Consider the following 22,718-nt stretch of genomic DNA (forward strand, 5'->3'; position numbering starts at 1 on the left):
TACGCTCCAGGGAAAAAAGTCCCAGTCTATCCAGCCTCTCCTTATAACTCAAGCCATCAAGTCCCGGCAACATCCTAGTAAATCTTTTCTGCACTCTTTCCAGTTTAATAATATCCTTTCTATAATAGGGTGACCAGAACTGCACACAGTATTCCAAGTGTGGCCGTACCAATGTCTTGTACAACTTCAACAAGACGTCCCAACTCCTGTATTCAATGATCTGACCTGAAGGGCAGCACGGTAGCCTTGTGGATAGCACAATTGCTTCACAGCTCCAGGGTCCCAGGTTCGATTCCGGCTTGGGTCACTGTCTGTGCGGAGTCTGCACATCCTCCCCGTGTGTGCGTGGGTTTCCTCCGGGTGCTCCGGTTTCCTCCCACAGTCCAAAGATGTGCAGGTTAGGTGGATTGGCCATGATAAATTGCCCTTAGTGTCCAAAATTGCCATTAGTGTTGGGTGGGGTTACTGGGTTATGGGGATAGGGTAGAGGTGTGGACCTCGGATAGGGTGCTCTTTCCAAGAGCCGGCGCAGACTCGATGGGCCGAATGGCCTCCTTCTGCACTGTAAATTCTATGAAATCTATGACCAATGAAACCAAGCATGCCGAATGCCTTCTTCACCACCCTGTCCACCTGCGACTCCACCTTCAAGGAGCTATGAACCTGTACTCCTAGATCTCTTTGTTCTATAACTCTCCCCAACGCCATACCATTAACTGAGTAGGTCCTGGCCTGATTCGATCTGCCAAAATGCATCACCTCACATTTATCTAAATTAAACTCCATCTGCCATTCGTCGGCCCACTGGCCTAATTGATCAAGATCCCGTTGCAATCCTAGATAACCTTCTTCACTATCCACTGTGCCACCAATCTTGGTGTCATCTGCAAACTTGCTAACCATGCCTCCTAAATTCTCATCCAAATCATTAATATAAATCACAAATAACAGTGGACCCAGCACCGATCCCTGAGGCACACCACTGGTCACAGGCCTCCAGTTTGAAAAACAACCCTCTACAACCACTCTCTGCCTTCTGTCGTCCAGCCAATTTTGAATCCAATTGGCAACCTTACCCTGGATCCCGTGAGCTTTAACCTTCTGCAACAACCTACCATGCGGTACCTTGTCAAAAGCTTTGCTAAAGTCCATGTAGACAACGTCTACTGCACTGCCCTCATCTACCTTCTTGGTCACCCCCTCAAAAAACTCAATCAAATTTGTGAGACATGATTTTCCACGCACAAAGCCATGCTGACTGCCCCGAATCAGTCCTTGCCTGTCTAAATGCGTGTAGATCCTGTCTCTCAGAATACCTTCTAGCAACTTACCTACTACAGACGTTAGGCTCACCGGTCTGTAGATCCCAGGCTTTTCAATGCTGCCCTTCTTAAACAAGGGCACAACTTTCGCCACTCTCCATTCTTCAGGCACCTCACCTGTGGCTGCCGATGATTCAAATATCTCTGTTAGGGGACCCGCAATTTCCTCCCTAGCCTCCCACAACATCCTGGGATACATTTCATCAGGTCCCGGGGATTTATCTACCTTGATGTGCTTTAAGACTTCCAGCACCTCCTCCTCTGTAATATGCACACTTCTCAAGACATCACTATTTATTTCCCTTAGTTTCCTAACATCCATGCCTTTCTCCACCGTGAATACCGATGAGAAATATTCATTCAAGATCTCACCCAACTCTTGTGGCTCTGCACATAGATGTCCTTGTTGATCCTTAAGATGTCCTTGTTGATCCTTAAGAGGCCCTAGTCTGTCCCTAGTTACTCTTTTCCCCTTTATGTATCTGTAGAATCTCTTTGGATTCTCCCTTGCATTATTTGCCAAAGCAATTTCATGTCCCCTTTTTGCCCTCCTGATTTCCCTCTTAACTCTATTTCGACAATCTCTATACTCTTGAAGGGATCCACTTGATCCCAGTTGCTTATGTACGTCATATGCCTCCTTCTTCTTTTTGACCAGAGACTCAATATCTCGAGTCATCCAGGGTTCCCTACTTCTACCAGCGTTGCACTTCACTCTAAAGGGAATGTGCTTACCCTGCACCCTGGTTAACACATTTTTAAAAGCCTCCCATTTACCAGCCGTCCCTTTGCCTGCCAACAGTCTCCCCCAATCTACCTCTGCAAGTTCCTGTCTGATACCATCAAAATTGGCCTTGCCCCAATTAAAAATTTTAACTCTTGGGCCAGACCTATCATTCTCCATAGCTATCTTAAAACTAATGGAGTTATGGTCACTTGTCCCAAAGTGATCCCTCACTAGCACTTCTGTCACTTGCCCTTCCTTATTTCCCAAGACGAGGTCAAGTTTTGCCCCCTCTCTAGTCGGTCCATCCACATACTGAATGAGAAATTCCTCCTGAATACACTCAACAAATTTCCCTCCATCCAAGCCCCTAATGCTATGGCTGCCCCAGTCGATGTTGGGAAAGTTAAAGTCCCCTACTACTACCACCCTATTATTCTTGCAGATATCTGTAATCTCCTTACATATTTGCTCCTCAATTTCCCGCTGACTATTTGGGGGCCTGTAGTACAGTCCTACCAAGGTGATCTCTCCCTTCTTATTTTTCAGTTCCACCCATATAGACTCAGTGGGCGAACCCTCGGATATATCCCCTCTAAGTACTGCCGTGATGTTCTCCCTAATCAAAAACGCCACTCCCCCTCCTCTCTTACCTCCTGTTCTTTCCTTGCTATAGCATCTGTACCCCGGAACATTGAGCTGCCAGTCCTGCCCCTCCCTTAGCCATGTTTCAGTCATAGCTATAATATCCCAGTCCCATGTGCCCGTCCATGCCCTGAGTTCATCTGCTTTGCCCATCAGGCCCGTTGCATTGAAATAAATGCAGTTTAATGTAAACCTTCCTTGCTCTCTGCCCTGCTTTCTCTGGTCATGCTTTACACACTCTCCCTTCCTGCCTTTTGTTTCTGTCCCCACTGACTTCCTACATCGGTTCCCATCCCCCTGCCACATTAGTTTAAACCCTCCCCAACTGCACTAGCAAACACACCCCCGAGAACATTGGTTCCAGTCCCACCCAGATGCAGACCGTCCGATTTGTACAGGTCCCACCTCCCCCAGAACCGGTCCCAATGTTCCAGGAATTTGAAACCCTCCCTCTTGCACCATCTCTCAAGCCACGTATTCATCCTAGCTATCCTGTCATTCCTACTCTGACTATCACGTGGCACTGGTAGCAATCCTGAGATTACTACCTTTGAGGTCCTACTTTTTAGTTTAACTCCTAACTCCCTAAATTCAGCTTGTAGGACCTCATCCCGTTTTGTACCTATATCGTTGGTGCCTATATACACCACGACAGCTGGCTGTTCACCCTCCCCCTCCAGAATGCCCTGCAGCCGCTCCGAGACATCCTTGACCCTTGCACCAGGGAGGCAACACACCAACCTGGATTCTCGTTTACGTCCACAGAAACGCCTGTCTATTCCCCTTACAATTGAATCCCCTATCACTATAGCTCTGCCACTCTTTTTACCGCCCTTCTGTGCAGCAGAGCCAGCCACGGTGCCATGAACCTGGTTGCTGCCACCTTCCCCTGGTGAGCCATCTCCCCCAACAGTTTCCAAAACGGTAAATCTGTTTTGGAGGGAGATGACCGCAGGGGATCCCTGCACTGCCTTCCTACTCTTCCTCTGTCTGTTGGTCACCCATTCCCTATTTGCCTCAGTAATTTTAATCTGCGGTGTGACCAACTCACTGAATGTGCTATCCACAACTTCCTCAGCATCGCGGTTGCTCCAAAGTGAGTCCATCCGCAGCTCCAGAGCCGTCAAGCGGTCTAACAGGAGCTGCAGTTGGACACACTTCTTGCAGATGAAGGAGTCAGGGACACCAGAAGGGTCCCTGACTTGCCACATCTCACAAGAGGAGCATGACACGGGTCTGAGCTCTCCTGCCATGACCTCAACCTGAAGTTAAATTTGAACTACACTACACAGCTAAGAGAAAGTCAAAGAGAGAGAAATCACTTACCAGCTACAAGCCAATCACTTACCTGCTGGCTGTGATGTAATTGCTCCCGAGGCTCCCTCACAGGTCTGCTTCTCTGCACCTCCTTAAGATGAGCACCAAATTCCCTTAACTAGTTAATTAATTTACTTAATTAATTGGATTTTTTTTGGGGGGCGGGGGGGGGGGGGGGAACTCAACCCCAAACACCAAACTCCAAAAATAAAACACAGCCCTCACTCACCTCTTACCCGAACTCAGTCTTACCCAAACTCAGATACACTCTGTTTGCCTCCAGCACTCTGTTTCGAAAGGCACTTCAGCCACACCCTTTGTATCCTTCCTGATTTAGTCAGCCAATAGGCCTGCTCCCGAAACTGATCTCCCGAAACTAACAGCTGACCTGCAAGGTCTGGAAGTTGTTAAGCAGTACTTACCTCACCCACGCCGCGACCTTTTAAACTCTCCGCTCCGACTCGCAGCTCCCGCGCTTTTTCAAACTCCCGCGCTGTTTCCAAGGTCCCGGCTCTCTCTCTCTCCCGAACAGCTGACCTGCAAGGTAAGGAAGTGGTTAAGCAGTCCACGTTGGGCCGAATGGCCTCCTTCTGCGCTGAATATTCTACGATTCTATGATCCAAGGATGTTGATGCGGTGGAGACCTTCTGCCATACTGCCCACTCCTGACACCATGTAGAAATGCTGCTCTCTCAATGACTGGCGACCAAGGAGTTGGAATAAAAATAACTGATTTAATAGTTGAGCAGCGGCTCCTGGCTTGTGCTCTGACCGCGATCCGGGGAACTGCCGGAATCCCGACACGTGATCATGTTAGTTGCGTCATCACGTGACCTTTCGGTCTGCACAGGTCTCCCTCTGTAATTTCTTGATTCATCATTTTAATTTTCTTCCAGACTCGGAAGTGTAGTGCTGCTGCATTTGAATTTCTAATATATTTCCAATGTAACTGATGTTGTTCCACAAACTATTTAATCAGTGGAATTGTGCGTTTAGGGAGCTGAGGTTTTCGAGTCTCTCAAGGATTCTCTCCAAATCCAAAGGTCATTTCCCACGAAGATTCAACCCCTCCTCACATAAACCCCGGGGCCCCGTTGATCGTTTGAATGCAATAACTTCCTGGAGTTATTCCAGGCTGGTTTTAGAATGTATTCTATCGACCAAATTACTAACGAATGGCATACCAGACACAGCTGCGATGGCCAAGTGGTTAAGGCGTTGGGATTGAAATCCAATGGGCGTTTCCCGCGCAGGTTCGAGTTTTGTTTGCAGCGACTGTGATTCGAAATGTTTGTTCAACTCGGCGGACAAGCCGCTGACTCCGGAATGAATCGGAATTCTGATTGGCTGCAAATAAACGGTTGGAACCTTCATCGAGTTCAGTCCGATATTTAACATTTTTGGGGGGAAACTGAACGAAATATAAAAATGGAAACGTGGTTTGATTTCATTCAGCTGCATGTATATCTCTGTAAAAAGATCGTGGCAGAAATAGAACATATTTTATCTCTCTATCTGTTTCGTTGTTTCTTTCTCTCTCCCTCACTCACTGTTTTTGTGCTTCTCCGGGGACTGATTGGATACACAGTGAAACTCAGCCCCATCTCATCCCAACTCTTTTGGACAAACACGTCCTGGTGATGGACGGTCCTGAATCAGTGGAAGAATCGACAAACTATTCCATTCTTGGCTCTGTGAGAAGTTCCATTCCTGGTTGTGAGGTGGCTCTGAGATAAAGGGATCGAGAGAGAACGAGGTGACTGCAGTCTGACTCTTACTCTGAAAACCAGTTAGTGCGCCCTTGTACAAAGTGGATGTGTCTGAGAACAGGAGGAAAGCAGATCATGGGCCTGTGATTGATTTTATTGAGCCGGACCTGGAAAAGTGAAGCAGACTTTTAACCAGTCAGCGCCTGTGTGTGAGCTGGGAAGGAATGACGGCTGACATTGAGACAGTTCAGAGTGAATTGTTACAGCAAATCAAATCTTCAAGAGGTGTTGGTATATTGTTTTCAGAGAAAATGTTAATTTCTTAAAAGATCAGTTGCGCGTGTTTTTGTTTTGTTCGGTAATTTGGGGAATCTGTTTGCAGCGGGTGCAGTTGGTCAATATCTGTGCCTCTTGCTTGTCCAGCTCCCCAGGCAGCAGCAGCTCCATTCCAATCCAGATGTGTGGACACAAACGGCAAACCCACATTATTGTATTCCCGAGGAGGTTAGAACCCTGCTCGGAGCGGCTCTGCTCCGGAATATTTACTCAGCTCCATAAACAAACCACTGACCACACAAAAGACCGATGCTCCCTTTGACTCTGATTGATGGTTTTCACCCAATTTGGCTGTTTGGGGAATGAAAGCAAAAATTTATAGGGTCTGGTAATCAGCATTTTTTAATAAACTACACTAAACGTATAAAACAATACTTTATAAAGGATATTTAACCAATATTAATCAATGTTGGTATATTGTTTTCAGAGAAAATGTCATAATTTCTTAAAAGATCAGTTGCGCGTGTTTTTGTTTTGTTCGTTAATTTGGGGAATCTGTTTGCAGCGGGTGCAGTTTGGAAGGAAAAGCCCATCCCATCAGGGCAGGAAATGTTGGGAATGGACCGGAGTGAAACATTCCCAGACCATGTCCAACATGTTTCTCCTCAGCATGAAAACTCCCCGCGGAAAGACTGAAACAGACACACATTTGATCGCATCATGATTAACATCACTCACACCTTAACCATGAGGCCACTGATGAAGTCATGATGGCTTCGAATTTCTCCTAAAATGCCAACTGAACCCACTGACTGGCAGAATTACATAAACACGATATTGCCGACGCGCAACCACAGGCCGACTTGTCGAGTGGTGAAATCTGACATCACTGCTTCTGATCAGCTCCAGAACAGAGAGATAAATGTCACATTGTTCATTAACATTTCTGATTTATAATTGAGGGGAAACTGATGGGCTTTGGGACGCAATTAAAAGTTGTTTTAAGTGAGATCAAATCAGCGGCTGGCTCGTTGGTCTGGGGAGACCTGTGCCACACACAGCAGCAGAGACTGCAGGTAGAGAATGACTCGAATATTCACATGTCACACCGGAGAACACATCGGAGAACACTTCAGCAGTCAAGGGCATCCAGCCTCTGATCTCGGGGAAAGCGTTCTCCAAGGCAGCCTTCAGGACGCGCGACAACGCAGAATCGCCGAGCAAAAACTTATAGCCAAGTTCCGCACACATGAGTACGGCCTCAACCGGGACCTTGGATTCATGTCGCATTACATTCGCCCGCACCATCTGGCCTGGGATTGCGGAATCCTACCAACTGTCCCGACTTGAGACAATTCCCACCTCTTTAACCTGGGGTTACCCCTATCTACGGATCTGTAAAGATTTAATTACCTGCAAATGCTGGCATTCAAAGCATTCTCTTACATCTTTGACTTTGTCTATATACATGTTTCCGGAACATATCTCTTCATACACCTGAGGAAGGAGCAGCGCTCCGAAAGCTAGTGTTTGAAACACACCTGTTGGACTTTAACCTGGTGTTGTCAGACTTCTTACTGCGCACATCAGAGACTGACAGATAAAGATTCATTCACCACCCAAATGCCTATATGCCCCTTCCCCAACGGACACACAAGCGCAACGCCACTGAAAGTGTTGTCATGATTCTGATATGCAGACGTTTTACGGAAATTGGCAAACAACAGAATGATTTTCTCCACTCAATAACAATATCAGAGATTGATCATTCCAGATTTAGTTCGACCTTCACACAGATTTTTAGAGAATGAAAGATACTGAATGAATGACAGACTCTCATACAGTCCCAGAGACACGCACAACGCGATTTAACTGAATCCCAAAGACAGAGTGTTACAGTAGATGTGCAACAATCCTAGGAATTACCGGAATATTACAAATATGGAATAAATCTGACTCTGTCATACAGTGTCAGAGACTGAAATATACATGAATTATATTTCAAAATTGATCGCATTTAGCAGGGTGGTAGTGTCAAATAACCCGATGGAGTGAATCCTCAATGTGAAGATGGGGCCTTGTCTCCACAAGGACTGTGCAATGGTCACTCTGAACATATAGAGTATGGGACACGGAGTTCCACAGACTGAATCCTACTTTCCACACAACACCACTGACTGGATTGGATTGGATTGGATTTGTTTATTGTCACGTGTACCGAGGTACAGTGAAATATATTTTTCTGCGAGCATCTCAACAGATCAAAATCGTGCATGAGAAGAAAAGGGAATTTTAAAAAATACATAATAGGGCAACACAACATATACAATGTAACTACATAAGCACTGGCATCGGATGAAGCATACAGGGTGTAGTGTTAATGAGGTCAATCCATAAGAGGGTTATTTAGGAGTCTGGTGACAGTGGGGAAGAAGCTGTTTTTGTGTCTGTTCGTGCGTGTTCTCAGACTTCTGTATCTCCTGCTCGATGCAAGAAGTTGGAAGAGTGAGTAAGCTGGTGGGAGGGATCTTTGATTATGCTGCCTGCTTTCCCCAGGCAGCGGGAGGTGTAGATGGAGTCAATGGATGGGAGGCAGGTTTGTGTGATGGACTGGGCGGTGTTCACGACTCTCTGAAGTTTCTTGCGGTCCTGGGCCGAGCAGTTGCCATACCAGGCTGTGATGCAGCCCGATAGGATGCTTTCTTTCGTGCATCTGTAAAAGTTGGTAAGGCTTAATGTGGACATGCCGAATTTCCTTAGTTTCTGAGGAAGTATAGGGGCTGTTGTGCTTTCTTGGTAGTAGCATCGGAGTGGGTCGACCAGGACAGATTTTTGGAGATGTGCACCCCTAGGAATTTGAAACTGCTAACCATCTCCACCTCGGCCCCGTTGATGCTGACAGGGGCGTGTACAGTACTTTCCTTCCTGAAGTCAATGACCAGCTCTTTAGTTTTGCTGGCATTGAGGGAGAGATTGTTGTCGCGACACCACTCCACTAGGTTCTCTATCTCCCTCCTGTATTCGGACTCATCGTTATTCGAGATCCGGCCCAGTATGGTCGTATCGTCAGCAAACTTGTAGATGGTGTTGGAACCAAGTTTTGCCACACAGTCGTGTGTGTACAGGGTGTAGAGTAGGGGGCTAAGTACGCAGCCTTGCGGAGGCCCGGTGTTGAGGACTATTGTGGAGGAGGTGTTGTTATTCTTTCTTACTGATTGTGGTCTGTTGATCAGAAAATCGTGAATCCAGTTGCAGAGTGGGGAGTCAAGTCCTAGGTTTTGGAGCTTTGATATGAGCTTGGTTGGGATTATGGTTTTGAAGGCGGAGCTGGAGTCAATAAATAGGAGTCTGATGTAGGAGTCCTTGTTTTCGAGATGCTCCAGGGATGAGTGTCGGGCCAGGGAAACAGTTAGGGGCAGCACGGTAGCATAGTGGTTAGCACAATTGCTTCACAGCTCCAGGGTCCCAGGTTCGATTCCCGGCTTGGGTCAACGTCTGTGCGGAGTCTGCACATTCTCCCCGTGTTTGCGTGGGTTTCCTCCGGGTGCTCTGGTTTCCTCCCCCAGTCCAAAGATGTGCAGATTAGGTGGATTGGCCATGCTCAATTGCCCTCAGTGTTTGGTGGGGTTACTGGGTTATGGGGATAGGGTGCATGTGTGGGCTTGGGTAGGGTGCCCTTTCAAAGAGCCGGTGCATACTCGATGGGCCGAATGGCCTCCTTCTGCACTGTAAATTCTATGAAATGTCGTCTGATGTGGACCGGTTGCAGAGTTATGCGAATTGCAGTGGATCGAGGCGTTCTGGGAGTATGGAGGTGTTGCGCTTCGTGGTGAATCCTGGTGAATACCAAGAGCTGAATTATGTTGTGAACACTCACATAGAATGGCACACAGAATAAAATGGCGAGATCGTGGAAAATGTGGACCGTTTTCCATGGCCGGAAGCCTTCACTGAAAAAAGGCAGATCCAGCAGATAGGATTCGCCCTCACCTCCAATGTGTCAGCTCAGCCTTCAGCAGATTGAGAAAGAGAATACTTGAGGAGCAGCTTCATGACAGAATCGTTCGGAGTGACCATTGCACAGTGCTTACTCAGCAACGGCAAAGACTGGTCCCGTATGTGTTTTATTCTGTTCGCAGTGGAGGCCAACAAACCAAAAATAACCCAATTTACTCAATGATCCCAGTACGAAAAGCAAGGGATAAAAATTGTTCCTTTTGATTTTATTTTAACAACGAAACGAAATTGAACAGGAATTCAGAAGCGCATTGAGCTGATACAATAAGCTTCGGGAGGCAATGATAAGCTGGTTTGAGTAAGTCTTAACTGTGATTTGGCTCGTTGGTCTAGGGGCATGATTCTCGCTTAGGGGCTTCCATTTGCGATAAAATGCGAGAGGTCCCGGGTTCAAATCCCGGACGAGCCCTGTTTATTTTTATCACGACGATCATTGAAGTCGGGAGCAGGTTTGAGCCCCAGAGAACACGTGAAGAAACGAACACGTTATTTAAAGACCGTTTCACCATGGTGTTGGACGCTGAATGTATCCTCAAATATGTAAAACAAACGAACGCCTGTGCATCCAGGTAGCTGGCTGAATGCAATGGGTGTATGTAACCCCGATAAACCTTTGATTTATTTGCTGAATGTCCGCCTTAAAAATAATCAATGTCCCGCTTCCGCCGCCTTCTGAGGCAGAGTTCCAAAGTCGCACAACTCTCTGAGAGGGAGAAATTTCCAAATCTCCATCCGAAAAGGGCGACATCCTTGTTTTTAACTGCCCAGTAGTTCTGGTCTCACCCACAAGCAGTGACATCCTTTCCACGTCCACCTTGTCAAGACTATTCAAAATCTGATGCACTTCAATCAAATCAACTGTCACTCTTCACATCTCCACTGGAAACAAGTGCAGTCTGTCTAACCTTTCCTCAATAGCAAACCCGCTCAAAGACCAACAAAGAACAAAGAAAAGTACAGCACAGGAACAGGCCCTTCGGCCCGTCAAGCCCGTGCCGACCATGCTGCCTGACCAATGACGAGTCTAAAATGTTTTCCACTTCCTGGGTCGGTATCCCTCGATTCCCATCCTATTCATGTATCTGTCAAGATACCGCTTAAATGTCACTATCGTCGCTGCTTCCACCACCTTCTCCAGCAGCGAGTTCCAGGCACCCACTACCCTCTCTGTAAAAAACTTGCCTTGTACATCTCCTCTAAACCTTGCCCTCGCACCTTAAATCTATGTAATTGATTAGTAATTGACCCCTCTACCCTGGGGAAAAGCCTCTCTCTATCCACTCTGTCTATGCCCCTCATAATTTTGTAGACCTCTATCAGGTCGCCCCTCAACGTCCGTCATTCCAGTGAGAACAAACAGAGTTTATTCAACCGATCCTCATAGCTAATTCCTTCCATAACAGGCAGCATCCTGGTAAATCTCTTCTGCACCCTCTCTAAAGCCTCCACATCCTTCTGGTAGTGTGGCGACCAGAATTGAACACGATACTCCAAGTGTGGCCTAACTAAGGTTCCAGACAGCTGCAACATGACTTGCCAATTTTGTACTCAATGCCCTGGCCAATGAAGGCAAGCATGCCGTATGTCTTGACTACCTTCTCCACCTGTGTTGCCCCTTTCAGTGACCTGTGGACCTGTAGACATAGATCTCTCTGACTTTCAATACTCTTGAGGGTTCTACCATTCACTGTATATTCCCTACGTGCATTAGACCTTCCAAAATGCATTAACTCACATTTGTCCGGATTAAACTCCATCTGCCATCTCTCCGCCCAAATCTCCAAAAGATCTAAATCCTGCTGTATCCTCTGACAACCCTCATCGCTATCCGCAATTCCACCAACCTTTGTGTCATCTGCAAACTTACTAATCAGACCAGTTACATTTTCCTCCAAATCATTTGTATATACTACGAACTGCAAAGGTCCCAGCACTGATCACTGCAGAACACCTCTAGTCCCAGCCCTCCAATTAGAAAAGCACCCTTCCATTGCTACTCTCTGCCTTCTATGATCTAGCCAGTTCTGTATCCACCTTGCCAGCTCACCCCTGATCCCGTGTGACTTCACCTTTTGTACCAGTCTACCATGAGGGACCTGGTCAAAAGCCTTACTGAAGTCCATATAGACAACATCCGCTGCCCTACCTGCATCAATCATCTTTGTGACCTCTTCGAAAAACTCTATCAAGTTAGTGAGACACAAAACCATGCTGCCTCTCACTAATACGTCCATTTGCTTCCAAATGGGAGTAGATTCTGTCTCGAAGGATTCTCTCCAGTAATTTCCCTACCACTGACGAAAGGCTCATTCCTGGCACCAATCGAGGAAACCGTCTCTGAACCATCTCCAACATATTTACATCTTTCCCTAAAGAAGGAAACTAAAACTGCACAGAATTAGCGAAATGTGTACCTCCTGGAATAAAAGGGACAGTAGCAATATGGATATAAATGTGGTTGAATAATCACTAACAGAATATAATGGTCAATAGAGAATTTTCGGACTGGAAGAAGGTTTGTAGTGTTCCACATGGGTTCCTACTGGAACATTTGCTGTCCCTGATATATAACAATGTGCTAGATCATGGTGTACAGGGAACAGTTTCAAAGTTTGGGGATGGTACAATCTTGGAAATTTTGGAAAGTGAGACGCGGACAGTCTAGAACTTCAAACGACAAAAGATGATTTTCAGTCTGGAGACGTGTGAGATGATGCATTTTGGTAGGGAAGTATAGAATCATAGAATTTACAGTGCAGAAGGTGGCCATTCGGACCATGGAATCTGCACCGGCTCTTCAAAGAGCACCCCCATGAAGCCCACACTTCCACCATTTCCCCGTATCCCAGCAACCCCATCTAACCTAAGGGCAATTTAGCCTGGCCAATCCACCTAACCTACACATCTTTAGAGTGTGGGAGGAAACCGGAGCACCCGGACGAAACCCACGGAGAACACAGACAGTGATCCAAGCGGGAATCGAACCTGAGACACGGCGCTGTGAAGCCATAGTGCTCACCACTATGTTACCGTGCTGCCCCTCAACTATTTATGGGGTGAAGGAGCAGACAGAGCTGGGTGTATATGTGGATAGATCATTGAAGGTGGACGGGTGGAGAGAGCAGGCAATAAAACATATCTTATTCTGGGCTTTATAACGAATGGAAAAGAGAACAAGAGGAAGGAGGTTATGCTGAATCTGTACAAGGCTCCAGTTAGACATCAGATGGAATATTTTGCACAGCTCTGGGAGCCACAATATTGGAAGGCTGTGGATGTATTGGGCAGCGTGCAGAAGAGGTTTACACGATTGATTCCATTTATGAGGCTAGATTGGAGATAGTGGGAACGTTCTCCTTGGAGAGGATAAGGCAGAGAGGAGATATGATCGAGATGTTCAAAATCATAATATCAACATATTAACTGACCCACCCTTTACAGCCCTATTCGGTTCATGCAAACATTTCTACAGATACACTATACTCCGAGAGAAGAAACTACTCATCATTTCTGTTTGAAATGGGCGGCCACTTATTCTGAGATTATTCCTTCTGGTCCAAGACTCTCCCACATGGTGAACCAGCTTCTCAGCATCTATTCTGTCAAGCCCCGCCCCCCGCCCCTGAAAATCTATTATATCAGTGAATTTGAATGGTGGGATTTATTCCGTGTTCCAAAGATTCGTTCTGGCCTCTGGATTCCCAATCCAGTAACATAATCTCACATCCCTCTGAACAAAAAAACAGTTGATTCAGCTCATTATTAAACATCTTGGGCCAGTGGGCCGATGAATGGCAAATAGAGTTTAATTTGGATAAGTGCGATGTTATGCATTTGGGTCGATCAAATCAGGGCAGGGCCTACTCAGTTAATGGTAGGGAGTTGGGGAGAGTTACAGAACAAAGAGATTTAGGAGTACAGGTTCACAGCTCCTTGAAGCTGGAGTCGCAAGTGGACAGGATGGTGAAGAAGCCATTCAGTATGCTCGGTTTTATTGGACAGAATATTGAATACAGGAGTTGGAACGTCTTGCTGGAGTTTATAGACCATATAATTTACAGTGCAGAAGGAGGCCATTCGGCCCACCGAGTCTGCACCGGCACTTGGAAAGAGCACCCGACCCAAGGTCAACCCCTCCTCCCTAACCCCATAACCCAGTAACCCCACCCAACACTAAGTGCAATTTTGGACACTAAGGGCAATTTACCATGGCCAATCCACCTAACCTGCACATCTTTGGACTGTGGGAGGAAACCGGAGCACACGGAGGAAACCCACACACACACGGGGAGGATGTGCAGACTCCGCACAGACAGTGACCCAAGCTGGAATCGAACCTGGGACCCTGGAGCTGTGAAGCAATTGTGCTATCCACAATGCTACCGTGCTACCAAGTTGCACAATACATTGGTAAGACCACACACGGTATGCTGTGTTCGGTTATGCTCACCCTATTATAGGAAGCATATTGTTAAACTAGAAAGAGTGCAGAAGAGATTTACGAGGGTGTTCCCAGGACTTGATGGTGATTTATAAGGAGAGGCTAGTTAGGCTGGGACTTTCCCCCCTGGACCGTATGAGTCTTGGGGGTGAACTTACAGATGTCTATACAATAATGAAGAGAATAGCTAAGGTAGTCGGCATCTTTTCCCAAAGGTAGAGAAGTCTAGAAGGAGAGGGCATAGGTTTAAGGTGAGAATGGAGAGATACAAAAGAGACCAGAAGGGAAATTTCCTCACACAGAGGGTGATGGGCATCTGGAACGGGCTTCGTGAGGCAGTGGCAGTGGGGAGGAAGCGGGCACGATTTTATCTTCTGAAAACCAGTTGGACAGTTACATGGGCAGGGTGGGTAGGAAGGGATATGGGCGAAATGCGGGCAAGTGGGACTAGCTTAGTGATAGAAACCGGGCGGCATGGTCAAGCTGGGCCGAAGGGCCTGTTTCCATGCTGTCAACATCTATGACTCTATGACTCTAACCATCTTCCTGAGGACATTAGAATTCCCTCCACAGAATTGTATTGAACCGCTTGATACATAATCATTTCTTTATCCAAATCAAACAGATATTGTGGATTAATTAGGGGGTAAACGAAATACTGAGATGAGAGAGAATTGAATGAACTGAGCTGAGGAAGGAAAACTGGATTGTCAGCAAGTTATACCGGATTTCTGTATAAAACGACCGCGGCAGGACCTCGAACCTGCAATCTTCTGATATCATCACTAGATTCCCCAAAGTCAGACTCCTTATCCATTAGGCCATGCGCACTGATGTTCAGCCCATGTAAATAAATACTGCGATTATATGTGTTTCATTTCTGTTTTTTGATGATCCGCTCTTTCCCAGATCCCAGAAAATACAAGGGAAAGCTCCAGCTGCCGGACATGGTCATTTTCAAAGTGGAAAAGCCCTTCACTCTGTGAGCTGTGAAGATTCATTGAGGCTCCGGGGCTCTCAGGCCGGCCAGGGCTCTTGAACCGGCTCCATTCACAGGAAAAGTGACTTCAGTTTCCACAATAACATCCGCTCTCTCTGAAACCCCCAAACTGAAATTCAGACTCACCGTGAAGGTGAAGACTGCGGACTGCGGTTCCCGCTCCTGCTGTTTAATACAGATCACTATAACTGTGTACATTGAGCAGAAAGAAATTGCTGTTGTTTGTAAACATTTCTTACTGAACTCACTGTCATTCTGCTTCAACAGGAGGAGATGAATTTCCTGCTATTTGACAAATTTGCTCAACCGGGTAAATATGAAATATATTATTTGCATCGTGGAATGGAGTCATTTCGAGAACATTTCTACAGAGAGAAATTCCTGGAACCAGCTGCAGAAAAACTCCGCGCGCCTGACATGATTTCAACGCAACCTTCTGATCTGGAGTCAGGCGCGCTCCCGTTGCGCCACAAGCGCAAATTAACTCAGAGATTATTTTTATTTATTTACACTTTGACTGTGTTCTGTACATCAGCAACTGTGCGAAAGAAACGCAAAGAAGTCAGATTGAAGGATACTAAAGGGCCCTGAAGTAAAGCAGCTGTACCACGTGGTTAAGGTGATGCACAATAATCCATTGTGCTCTGTACACGTGGCTTCAAATCCCATCCTCGTCTGTAACGTGTCTGTTGTGTCTCTGTTTGGTCCACTTGATGATGATGAAGTGAAAAAGCTGCGGCATTTAGCTGTTGTTTGACGGCTTGTGGGTGAATAGTGAAACACTGTCCATATTGAAACCATATTAAAAATGATGAGAAAGTTACTTATTTCACTCCCCACCCTAATTGCGCCCAAATTCTGAGTTCGGAACTTTTTCTCTTTCTCGGTTTGAAACTCACGAAGTGGCGCAAAAATATACAACCAGCTTTTTATTGCGATGGCCGGGAATCGAACCCGGGTCAACTGCTTGGAAGGCAGCTATGCTCACCACTATACCACCATCGCTCACTGAAAGACTCAGATTCCAATTGGTACTTTAGATTAGCTTGTTAAACTGTTTTGGAACACTTTCATACTTAGCGTAAGTTATTTCACTCCAATGTAAAATGCTCCTGAATGAGAGTGTCCGTGTCGCACGGCTCCCGTTCTGCCAGGAGATGGCACCAGTCCACAATAAATGTATTTATCTCATTGATTTCTAATGCTGTGTGTGTCATTACTTTGGACACTTACTCTGGCCTGAGACCGCAACTTGTCCTTGTGTCCTGATGCTGCCGTTTTCACCCTATCGTAGAATGGCTCCAGTGCAGAAGGAGGCCATACGGCCCATCGAGTCGGTACTGACCCACGGAAAGACCACCCGACTTCGGCCCAATCGCACCTAACCTTTCGAATACGTCAGGATGGCCGAATTCAGGTCGCAGTCTCCTCTGGAGGTCAGGGCTCGAATCCCACAACTTTACTCCGCGAGGCACCATCCAAACCTGGAACCCCTCCCTAACAGCACTGTGTGTGTACATACACCACATGGACTTGCAGCGGTTCCAGAATCCCCTCACCGCCCATTCTCGCGGTCAATTAATGATAGATTGTAAATGTTTGGCCGAATCAGCGACAATCACAGCCAGAGGGACCTGCAACAACCCTCAGAGCAGGAAAGGCAACTCATTGTCCTTTGACCCAAAACCAAAATACTGCGGATGCTGCAAATCTGAAACAAAGACAGAAAATGCTGCAAATATTCAGCTGATCCGGCAGCTTCTGTGGAGAGAGAAACAGGTCGTTCCAATGAAAGGTCAGGTTGTCAAATAGAATCATAGAAGTTTACAGCATGGAAACAGGCCCTTCGGCCCAACCAGTCCATGCCGCCCAGTTTTTACCATTAAGCTAGTCCCAGTTGCCCGCACTTGGCCCATAACCCTCTATACCCATCTTACCCATGTAACCATCTAAATGCTTTTTGAAAGACACAATTGTACCCGCCTCTACTACTACCTCTGGCAGCCCATTCCAGACACTCACTACCCTCTGAGTGAAGAAATTGCCCCTCTGGGCCCTTCTGAATCTCTCCCCTCTCACCTTAAACCTATGCCCTCTAGTTTTAGACTCCCCTACCTTTGGGAAAGGATGTTGACTATCTACCTTATCTATGCCTCTCATTATTTTATAGACCTCTATAAGATCACCCCTAAGCCTCCTACGCTCCAGGGAAAAAAGTCCCAGTCTATCCAGCCTCTCCTTATAACTCAAACCATCAAGTCCCGGCAACATCCTAGTAAATCTTTTCTGCACTCTTTCTAGTTTAATAATATCCTTTCTATAATAGGGTGACCAGAACTGCACACAGTATTCCAAGTGTGGCCGTACCAATGTCTTGTACAACTTCAACCAGACGTCCCAACTCCTATATTCAATGTTCTGACCAATGAAACCAAGCATGCCGAATGCCTTCTTCACCACCCTGTCCACCTGCGACTCCACCTTCAAGGAGCTATGAACCTGTACTCCTAGATCTCTTTGTTCTATAACTCTCCCCAACGCCATACCATTAACTGAGTAGGTCCTGGCCTGATTCGATCTGCCAAAATGCATCACCTCACATTTATCTAAATTAAACTCCATCTGCCATTCGTCGGCCCACTGGCCTAATTGATCAAGATCCCGTTGCAATCCTAGATAACCTTCTTCACTATCCACTGTGCCACCAATCTTGGTGTCATCTGCAAACTTACTAACCATGCCTCCTAAATTCTCATCCAAATCATTAATATAAATCACAAATAACAGTGGACCCAGCACCGATCCCTGAGGCACACCACTGGTCACAGGCCTCCAGTTTGAAAAACAACCCTCTACAACCACCCTCTGCCTTCTGTCGTCCAGCCAATTTTGAATCCAATTGGCAACCTCACCCTGGATCCCGTGAGCTTTAACCTTCTGCAACAACCTACCATGCGGTACCTTGTCAAAGGCTTTGCTAAAGTCCATGTAGACAACGTCTACTGCACTGCCCTCATCTACCTTCTTGGTCACTCCCTCAAAAAACTCAATCAAATTTGTGAGACATGATTTTCCACGCACAAAGCCATGCTGACTGCCCCGAATCAGTCCTTGCCTCTCTAAATGCTTGTAGATCCTGTCTCTCAGAATACCTTCTAGCAACTTACCTACTACAGACGTTAGGCTCACCGGTCTGTAGTTCCCAGGCTTTTCCCTGCTGCCCTTCTTAAACAAGGGCACAACATTCGCCACTGTCCAATCTTCAGGCACCTCACCTGTGGCTGCCGATGATTCAAATATCTCGGTTAGGGGACCCGCAATTTCCTCCCTAGCCTCCCACAACATCCTGGGATACATTTCATCAGGTCCCGGGGATTTATCTACCTTGATGCGCTTTAAGACTTCCAGCACCTCCTCCTCTGTAATATGCACACTTCTCAAGACATCACTATTTATTTCCCTTAGTTTCCTAACATCCATGCCTTTCTATTTTAATGTTAACTATTTCGCTTTTCACAGTAACTACAGATCCGTACCGTATTTCCAGCATTCCCTTGTGATTAGCTGAACATCCTCACGCTCTGTAGCTTAATCTGTTCAAGCGCCTGTTCCCCTGTTGAGTCCTGATCCCAGAGGATCTGTTCAGTATTTCCAATAATGTTTCATTTCGAATACTCTATTTCCACAGAATTGTGATGCTGAAATTGCTCACACTTCTCTCCATTGTGATGTACTCTGCAGGTATTGACTGCACCGTCTAATGGAGACATGCTCACAGGGCTGTGAGAGAGGCTTTCTTTCAGGTTTGAAGCCTCTTTTGGTCCATCAACAGCACCCGGGTGTATGCAGAGGAACTCGGAATACGGAGCCCCGCTTCCCACGATGGACTTAATCAGGGACAAGATGTTGGTTTAAGAGAGAATCAATGGTCTGAGGATTTGGGTTGAGATTCCTGGCGTTTTGTGAATAGAACAAGGTGGTGGAGCAATGTGACAATAGCAGGATACGAGTTTGGGATATTATCCAGTCTGTGCTGGGGGGCTGCGGGAAGGAAGTCGTCTTGTCTGCCCACCCAAGCTGAATGTTGGGATTGAGGTGGTGATCAGATTCCGAGAGGAGGGTGTAATCCTTTCACTGAGTTTCAAGCTCACAGTGCGGTTGAGTGTCTTGAGTTACAGGAAGATACAGACGGGATGGTCAAATGGGCAGAAAAGTGGCTGATGGAATTTAACGCTGAAAAATTAGATGTGATCCACTTGGTCGGGGGGTTTCACAGTAACTTCATTGCAGTGTTAATATAAGCCTACTTGTGACAATAAAGAATATTATATTATTATTCTCGGATTAATGTAAATGGCCTGACACTGGGAAGTCCTGAGGAACAAAGGGACCTTGGAGTGTTTGTCCAGAGATCTCTGAAGGCAGGTGCGCAGGTTAATAGGGTGCTGGAAAGGCATATGAAATACTTTATCAATCCGGGCACAGATTACAGAAACAGATCGGTCATGGTGGAGTTGTATAGAATGTTGGGGAGGTCACAGCTGGAGTACCGTGTGCAATTCTGGTCACCACATTTTGGAAATACGTGACTGCACTGGATGGGTTGCAGAGGTGATTCGGCAGGATGTTGCTTGGGATGGAACATTTAAGGTATGAAGAGAGGTTGGATAGGCTTGATTTTTTTTGCTGGAACAGAGAAGACTGAGGGGTGACCTGATCGAAGAGTACAAGATTATAATGGGTATAGACAGGGCGGTTAGGGCGCACCTGTTCAACTCAGTAGAAGGGTATGTCACGAGGGGACACGGTGTTATTCTGTGAGTCTGAAACTGTTACAGATCAGGTCTTGGAGGTATGGCTGCTGTATCTTACTCTGAACATGTGTTTGAGAATAATCCTGTATCTGTCAGGCTTCGTGACTCACTGTGAGGATGGGATTGAGGATGTGACCTTCAATCTCTGGGACTGTTTATAAATTTGCATTCATTCCACGTAAATTTCCAGCACAGAAAGAGACTACTGATGTGGGAGGTTTTAAGCAAACAACGTGAGCATTTAATATCAGAACACAATAGTGAAAAATAATGTAACCTTCAATCTGATACTGGATTGCTCTGGAAGTTTAACTCAGGTTGTACACATTGATTTGATCTCTGACACTCCGTCTGATTCGGAGTCAGAATTTTGACATGAATGTAAAATGGACCACAGTCTGGAATCGCTACAGTGTCTTCCATCTGGAACAGAGTGAGTGAGGATTTTGTAATAGTTTGCAAGTTACAGCTCAGTTCATAGACATCGAAATGAGATTGTATCTTTTATTTTCATAAATTGGGTGAGTTTTAAACGAGAATCAGAGTTTGTATCTTTGTCGCTTTCAACATATCTCAATCTGAGAATGTAGCAGATATTTGGGTTTGCAGCTAATGTATTTGTGAGGACACACTCTGGGGATTTGTGCAGCCACTTCTAAACCCTCTATTGCGCGATGTGACTGGTATTTAACTCGAATCTCAGAGTACATTATTAAGGTTAATTGTGTAACTTTTAACCGGCAATCACGTGTCAGTTTTCTCTTATATTTATTATTTCACTAAGGCTGTGCTATTGTGGATCTGATACAGTAATGATGAGAGTGGGTGAGAATTTGGACTGGGATTTATGGGGCCCCGTTAGGGTGACATGGACACAGCGTCTGTCTCTCCTGCTCTGTTAGATTGATGGGTTGAAAATATGTCTCTGGAACTATTTCTGCTGCCTGAGACTGTGGAACTGATGACCTGTCTCTGTCTCTTTCCTCTGTCAGTGACAATGTATGGACTGTGTGTGGGAAGGAGCTGGCGACACTCTTCCCTGTAACTTGTGTGGAGGAAACACCACATTTATTCATCTTCAGAATATTCTGGTATTTGTCTGTGGAAACAAATTATATTTTAAATCTCAAGTACAGTCCGGAAGAAGTTACAGATTTCATCAGTTTAATCCCAATTAATAATCATTGAAACCGCTTTCAGTATCAACAGCAAGTCTCCAGCTTTGATTGGTTAACACTTGTCAATTCAATAACTAACCAATCACAGGGCCAAGGGAGACGACATAGTAGGATTTGATTGGCTGATGTTTTCAAATTCCAAAATCCCGCCAATTTCACTGCAGTGGAATGTTCAGGAAACGATTTGAATCTCACTTTGTGATCGGTTTATTATATTTTGCAGTCCCAGTTTCCAGGCGCTATATTAGGAACAGTTTGAATTTGTCAACCTCTTATCTGTAACCGGCGGTAATAACACCCCGTTCATCAATTTAAAACGCAGCAAATCTCAGCTCACTGGGAAAACAGGATTCATGTAGCGGCGCCCAGATCACCCCAGAGGAAACATAAAAAAACAATTTGATTAATTTAGCTCACCAGTTGTAAAATCTGAATATGGTTATTAAACTTAAATAATTCCCTCCTGAAATTGTATTTCTCCTCATTGTCCGTCACAAATGCCAGACTGGGTTTAAAATCCGCTCTCAATTCTGTTTGATTCTCTTCTGTGTGAAACTGTCTGTTACGGGCGGGTATGAAGCCACATTCACAACATTCTGGAACGGGACAAATCTCTATCCTCCACAAAGAGATTTCTCATCAAGTCAATGCGGGAAAAGATGGTGCAGCTTTTTCACAGAGATTGTGGGTGGCTCTTAAAAGAGCCGTTGTGTTTGGGGTGGTTTTGAGTCCATTGTGGAGTTTTACTTGGAGCTGGTGTACTTGGTCACCGCCTTTGTCCCTTCCGACACGGCGTGCTTGGCCAGTTCCCCGGGCAGCAGCAGGCGCACGGCGGTCTGGATCTCCCGGGAGCTGATGGTGCTGCGCTTGTTGTAATGGGCCAGGCGGGAAGCCTCACCCGCGATGCGCTCGAAAATATCGCTGACGAACGAGTTCATGATGCTCATGGCCTTGGAGGAGATGCCGGTGTCGGGGTGAACCTGCTTCATCACTTTGTAGATGTAGATGGAGTAACTCTCCTTCCTCGACCGTCGCCGCTTCTTGCCGCCCTTTACTGCCGGTTTCTTAATGACTTTCTTGGCTCCCTTCTTGGAAGCTGGTTTCGATGTTGGTTTCTTCTCATCAGCCATCGTCAATATCACCCAGAAATAAAGCAAACCCCTTCCGAGCGCTGATTAAATAGACAGAGCCTCACATCTATGCTAATGCGGAATGGGGAAAGGAATGATTGTGATTGGACATTGTGAAAACGAGGACAGCCAGTTATGTTCTGAT

At 46.1% G+C, this 22,718-nt stretch overlaps 1 protein-coding gene and 2 non-coding genes across 3 annotated transcripts in view; 1 reads left to right on the forward strand and 2 right to left on the reverse strand.

Annotated features, from left to right (window-relative positions):
• The first annotated feature begins 10,328 nt into the window (after positions 1-10,328).
• On the forward strand, positions 10,329-10,419 carry trnap-agg (transfer RNA proline (anticodon AGG)). Its single transcript is given in 2 exon segments — positions 10,329-10,364; positions 10,384-10,419. It is a non-coding gene; the product is annotated as a tRNA-Pro (tRNA).
• A 5,965-nt stretch (positions 10,420-16,384) lies between these two features.
• trnag-ucc (transfer RNA glycine (anticodon UCC)) lies at positions 16,385-16,456 on the reverse strand. The gene has a single exon. It is a non-coding gene; the product is annotated as a tRNA-Gly (tRNA).
• Positions 16,457-21,412: 4,956 nt separating this feature from the next.
• LOC140400056 (histone H2B-like) overlaps positions 21,413-22,718 on the reverse strand; it is a 71,527-nt gene continuing 70,221 nt past the window's right edge. Inside the window, exon 3 of the mRNA XM_072489537.1 lies at positions 21,413-22,645. Coding sequence (XP_072345638.1) covers positions 22,187-22,573 — 387 coding nt within the window. The 5' untranslated portion in view covers positions 22,574-22,645 and the 3' untranslated portion in view covers positions 21,413-22,186. The remainder of the gene's footprint in view (positions 22,646-22,718) is intronic.

This window comes from Scyliorhinus torazame, chromosome 24, assembly GCF_047496885.1.
Source record: "Scyliorhinus torazame isolate Kashiwa2021f chromosome 24, sScyTor2.1, whole genome shotgun sequence".
Taxonomy (NCBI): Eukaryota; Metazoa; Chordata; class Chondrichthyes; order Carcharhiniformes; family Scyliorhinidae; genus Scyliorhinus; species Scyliorhinus torazame.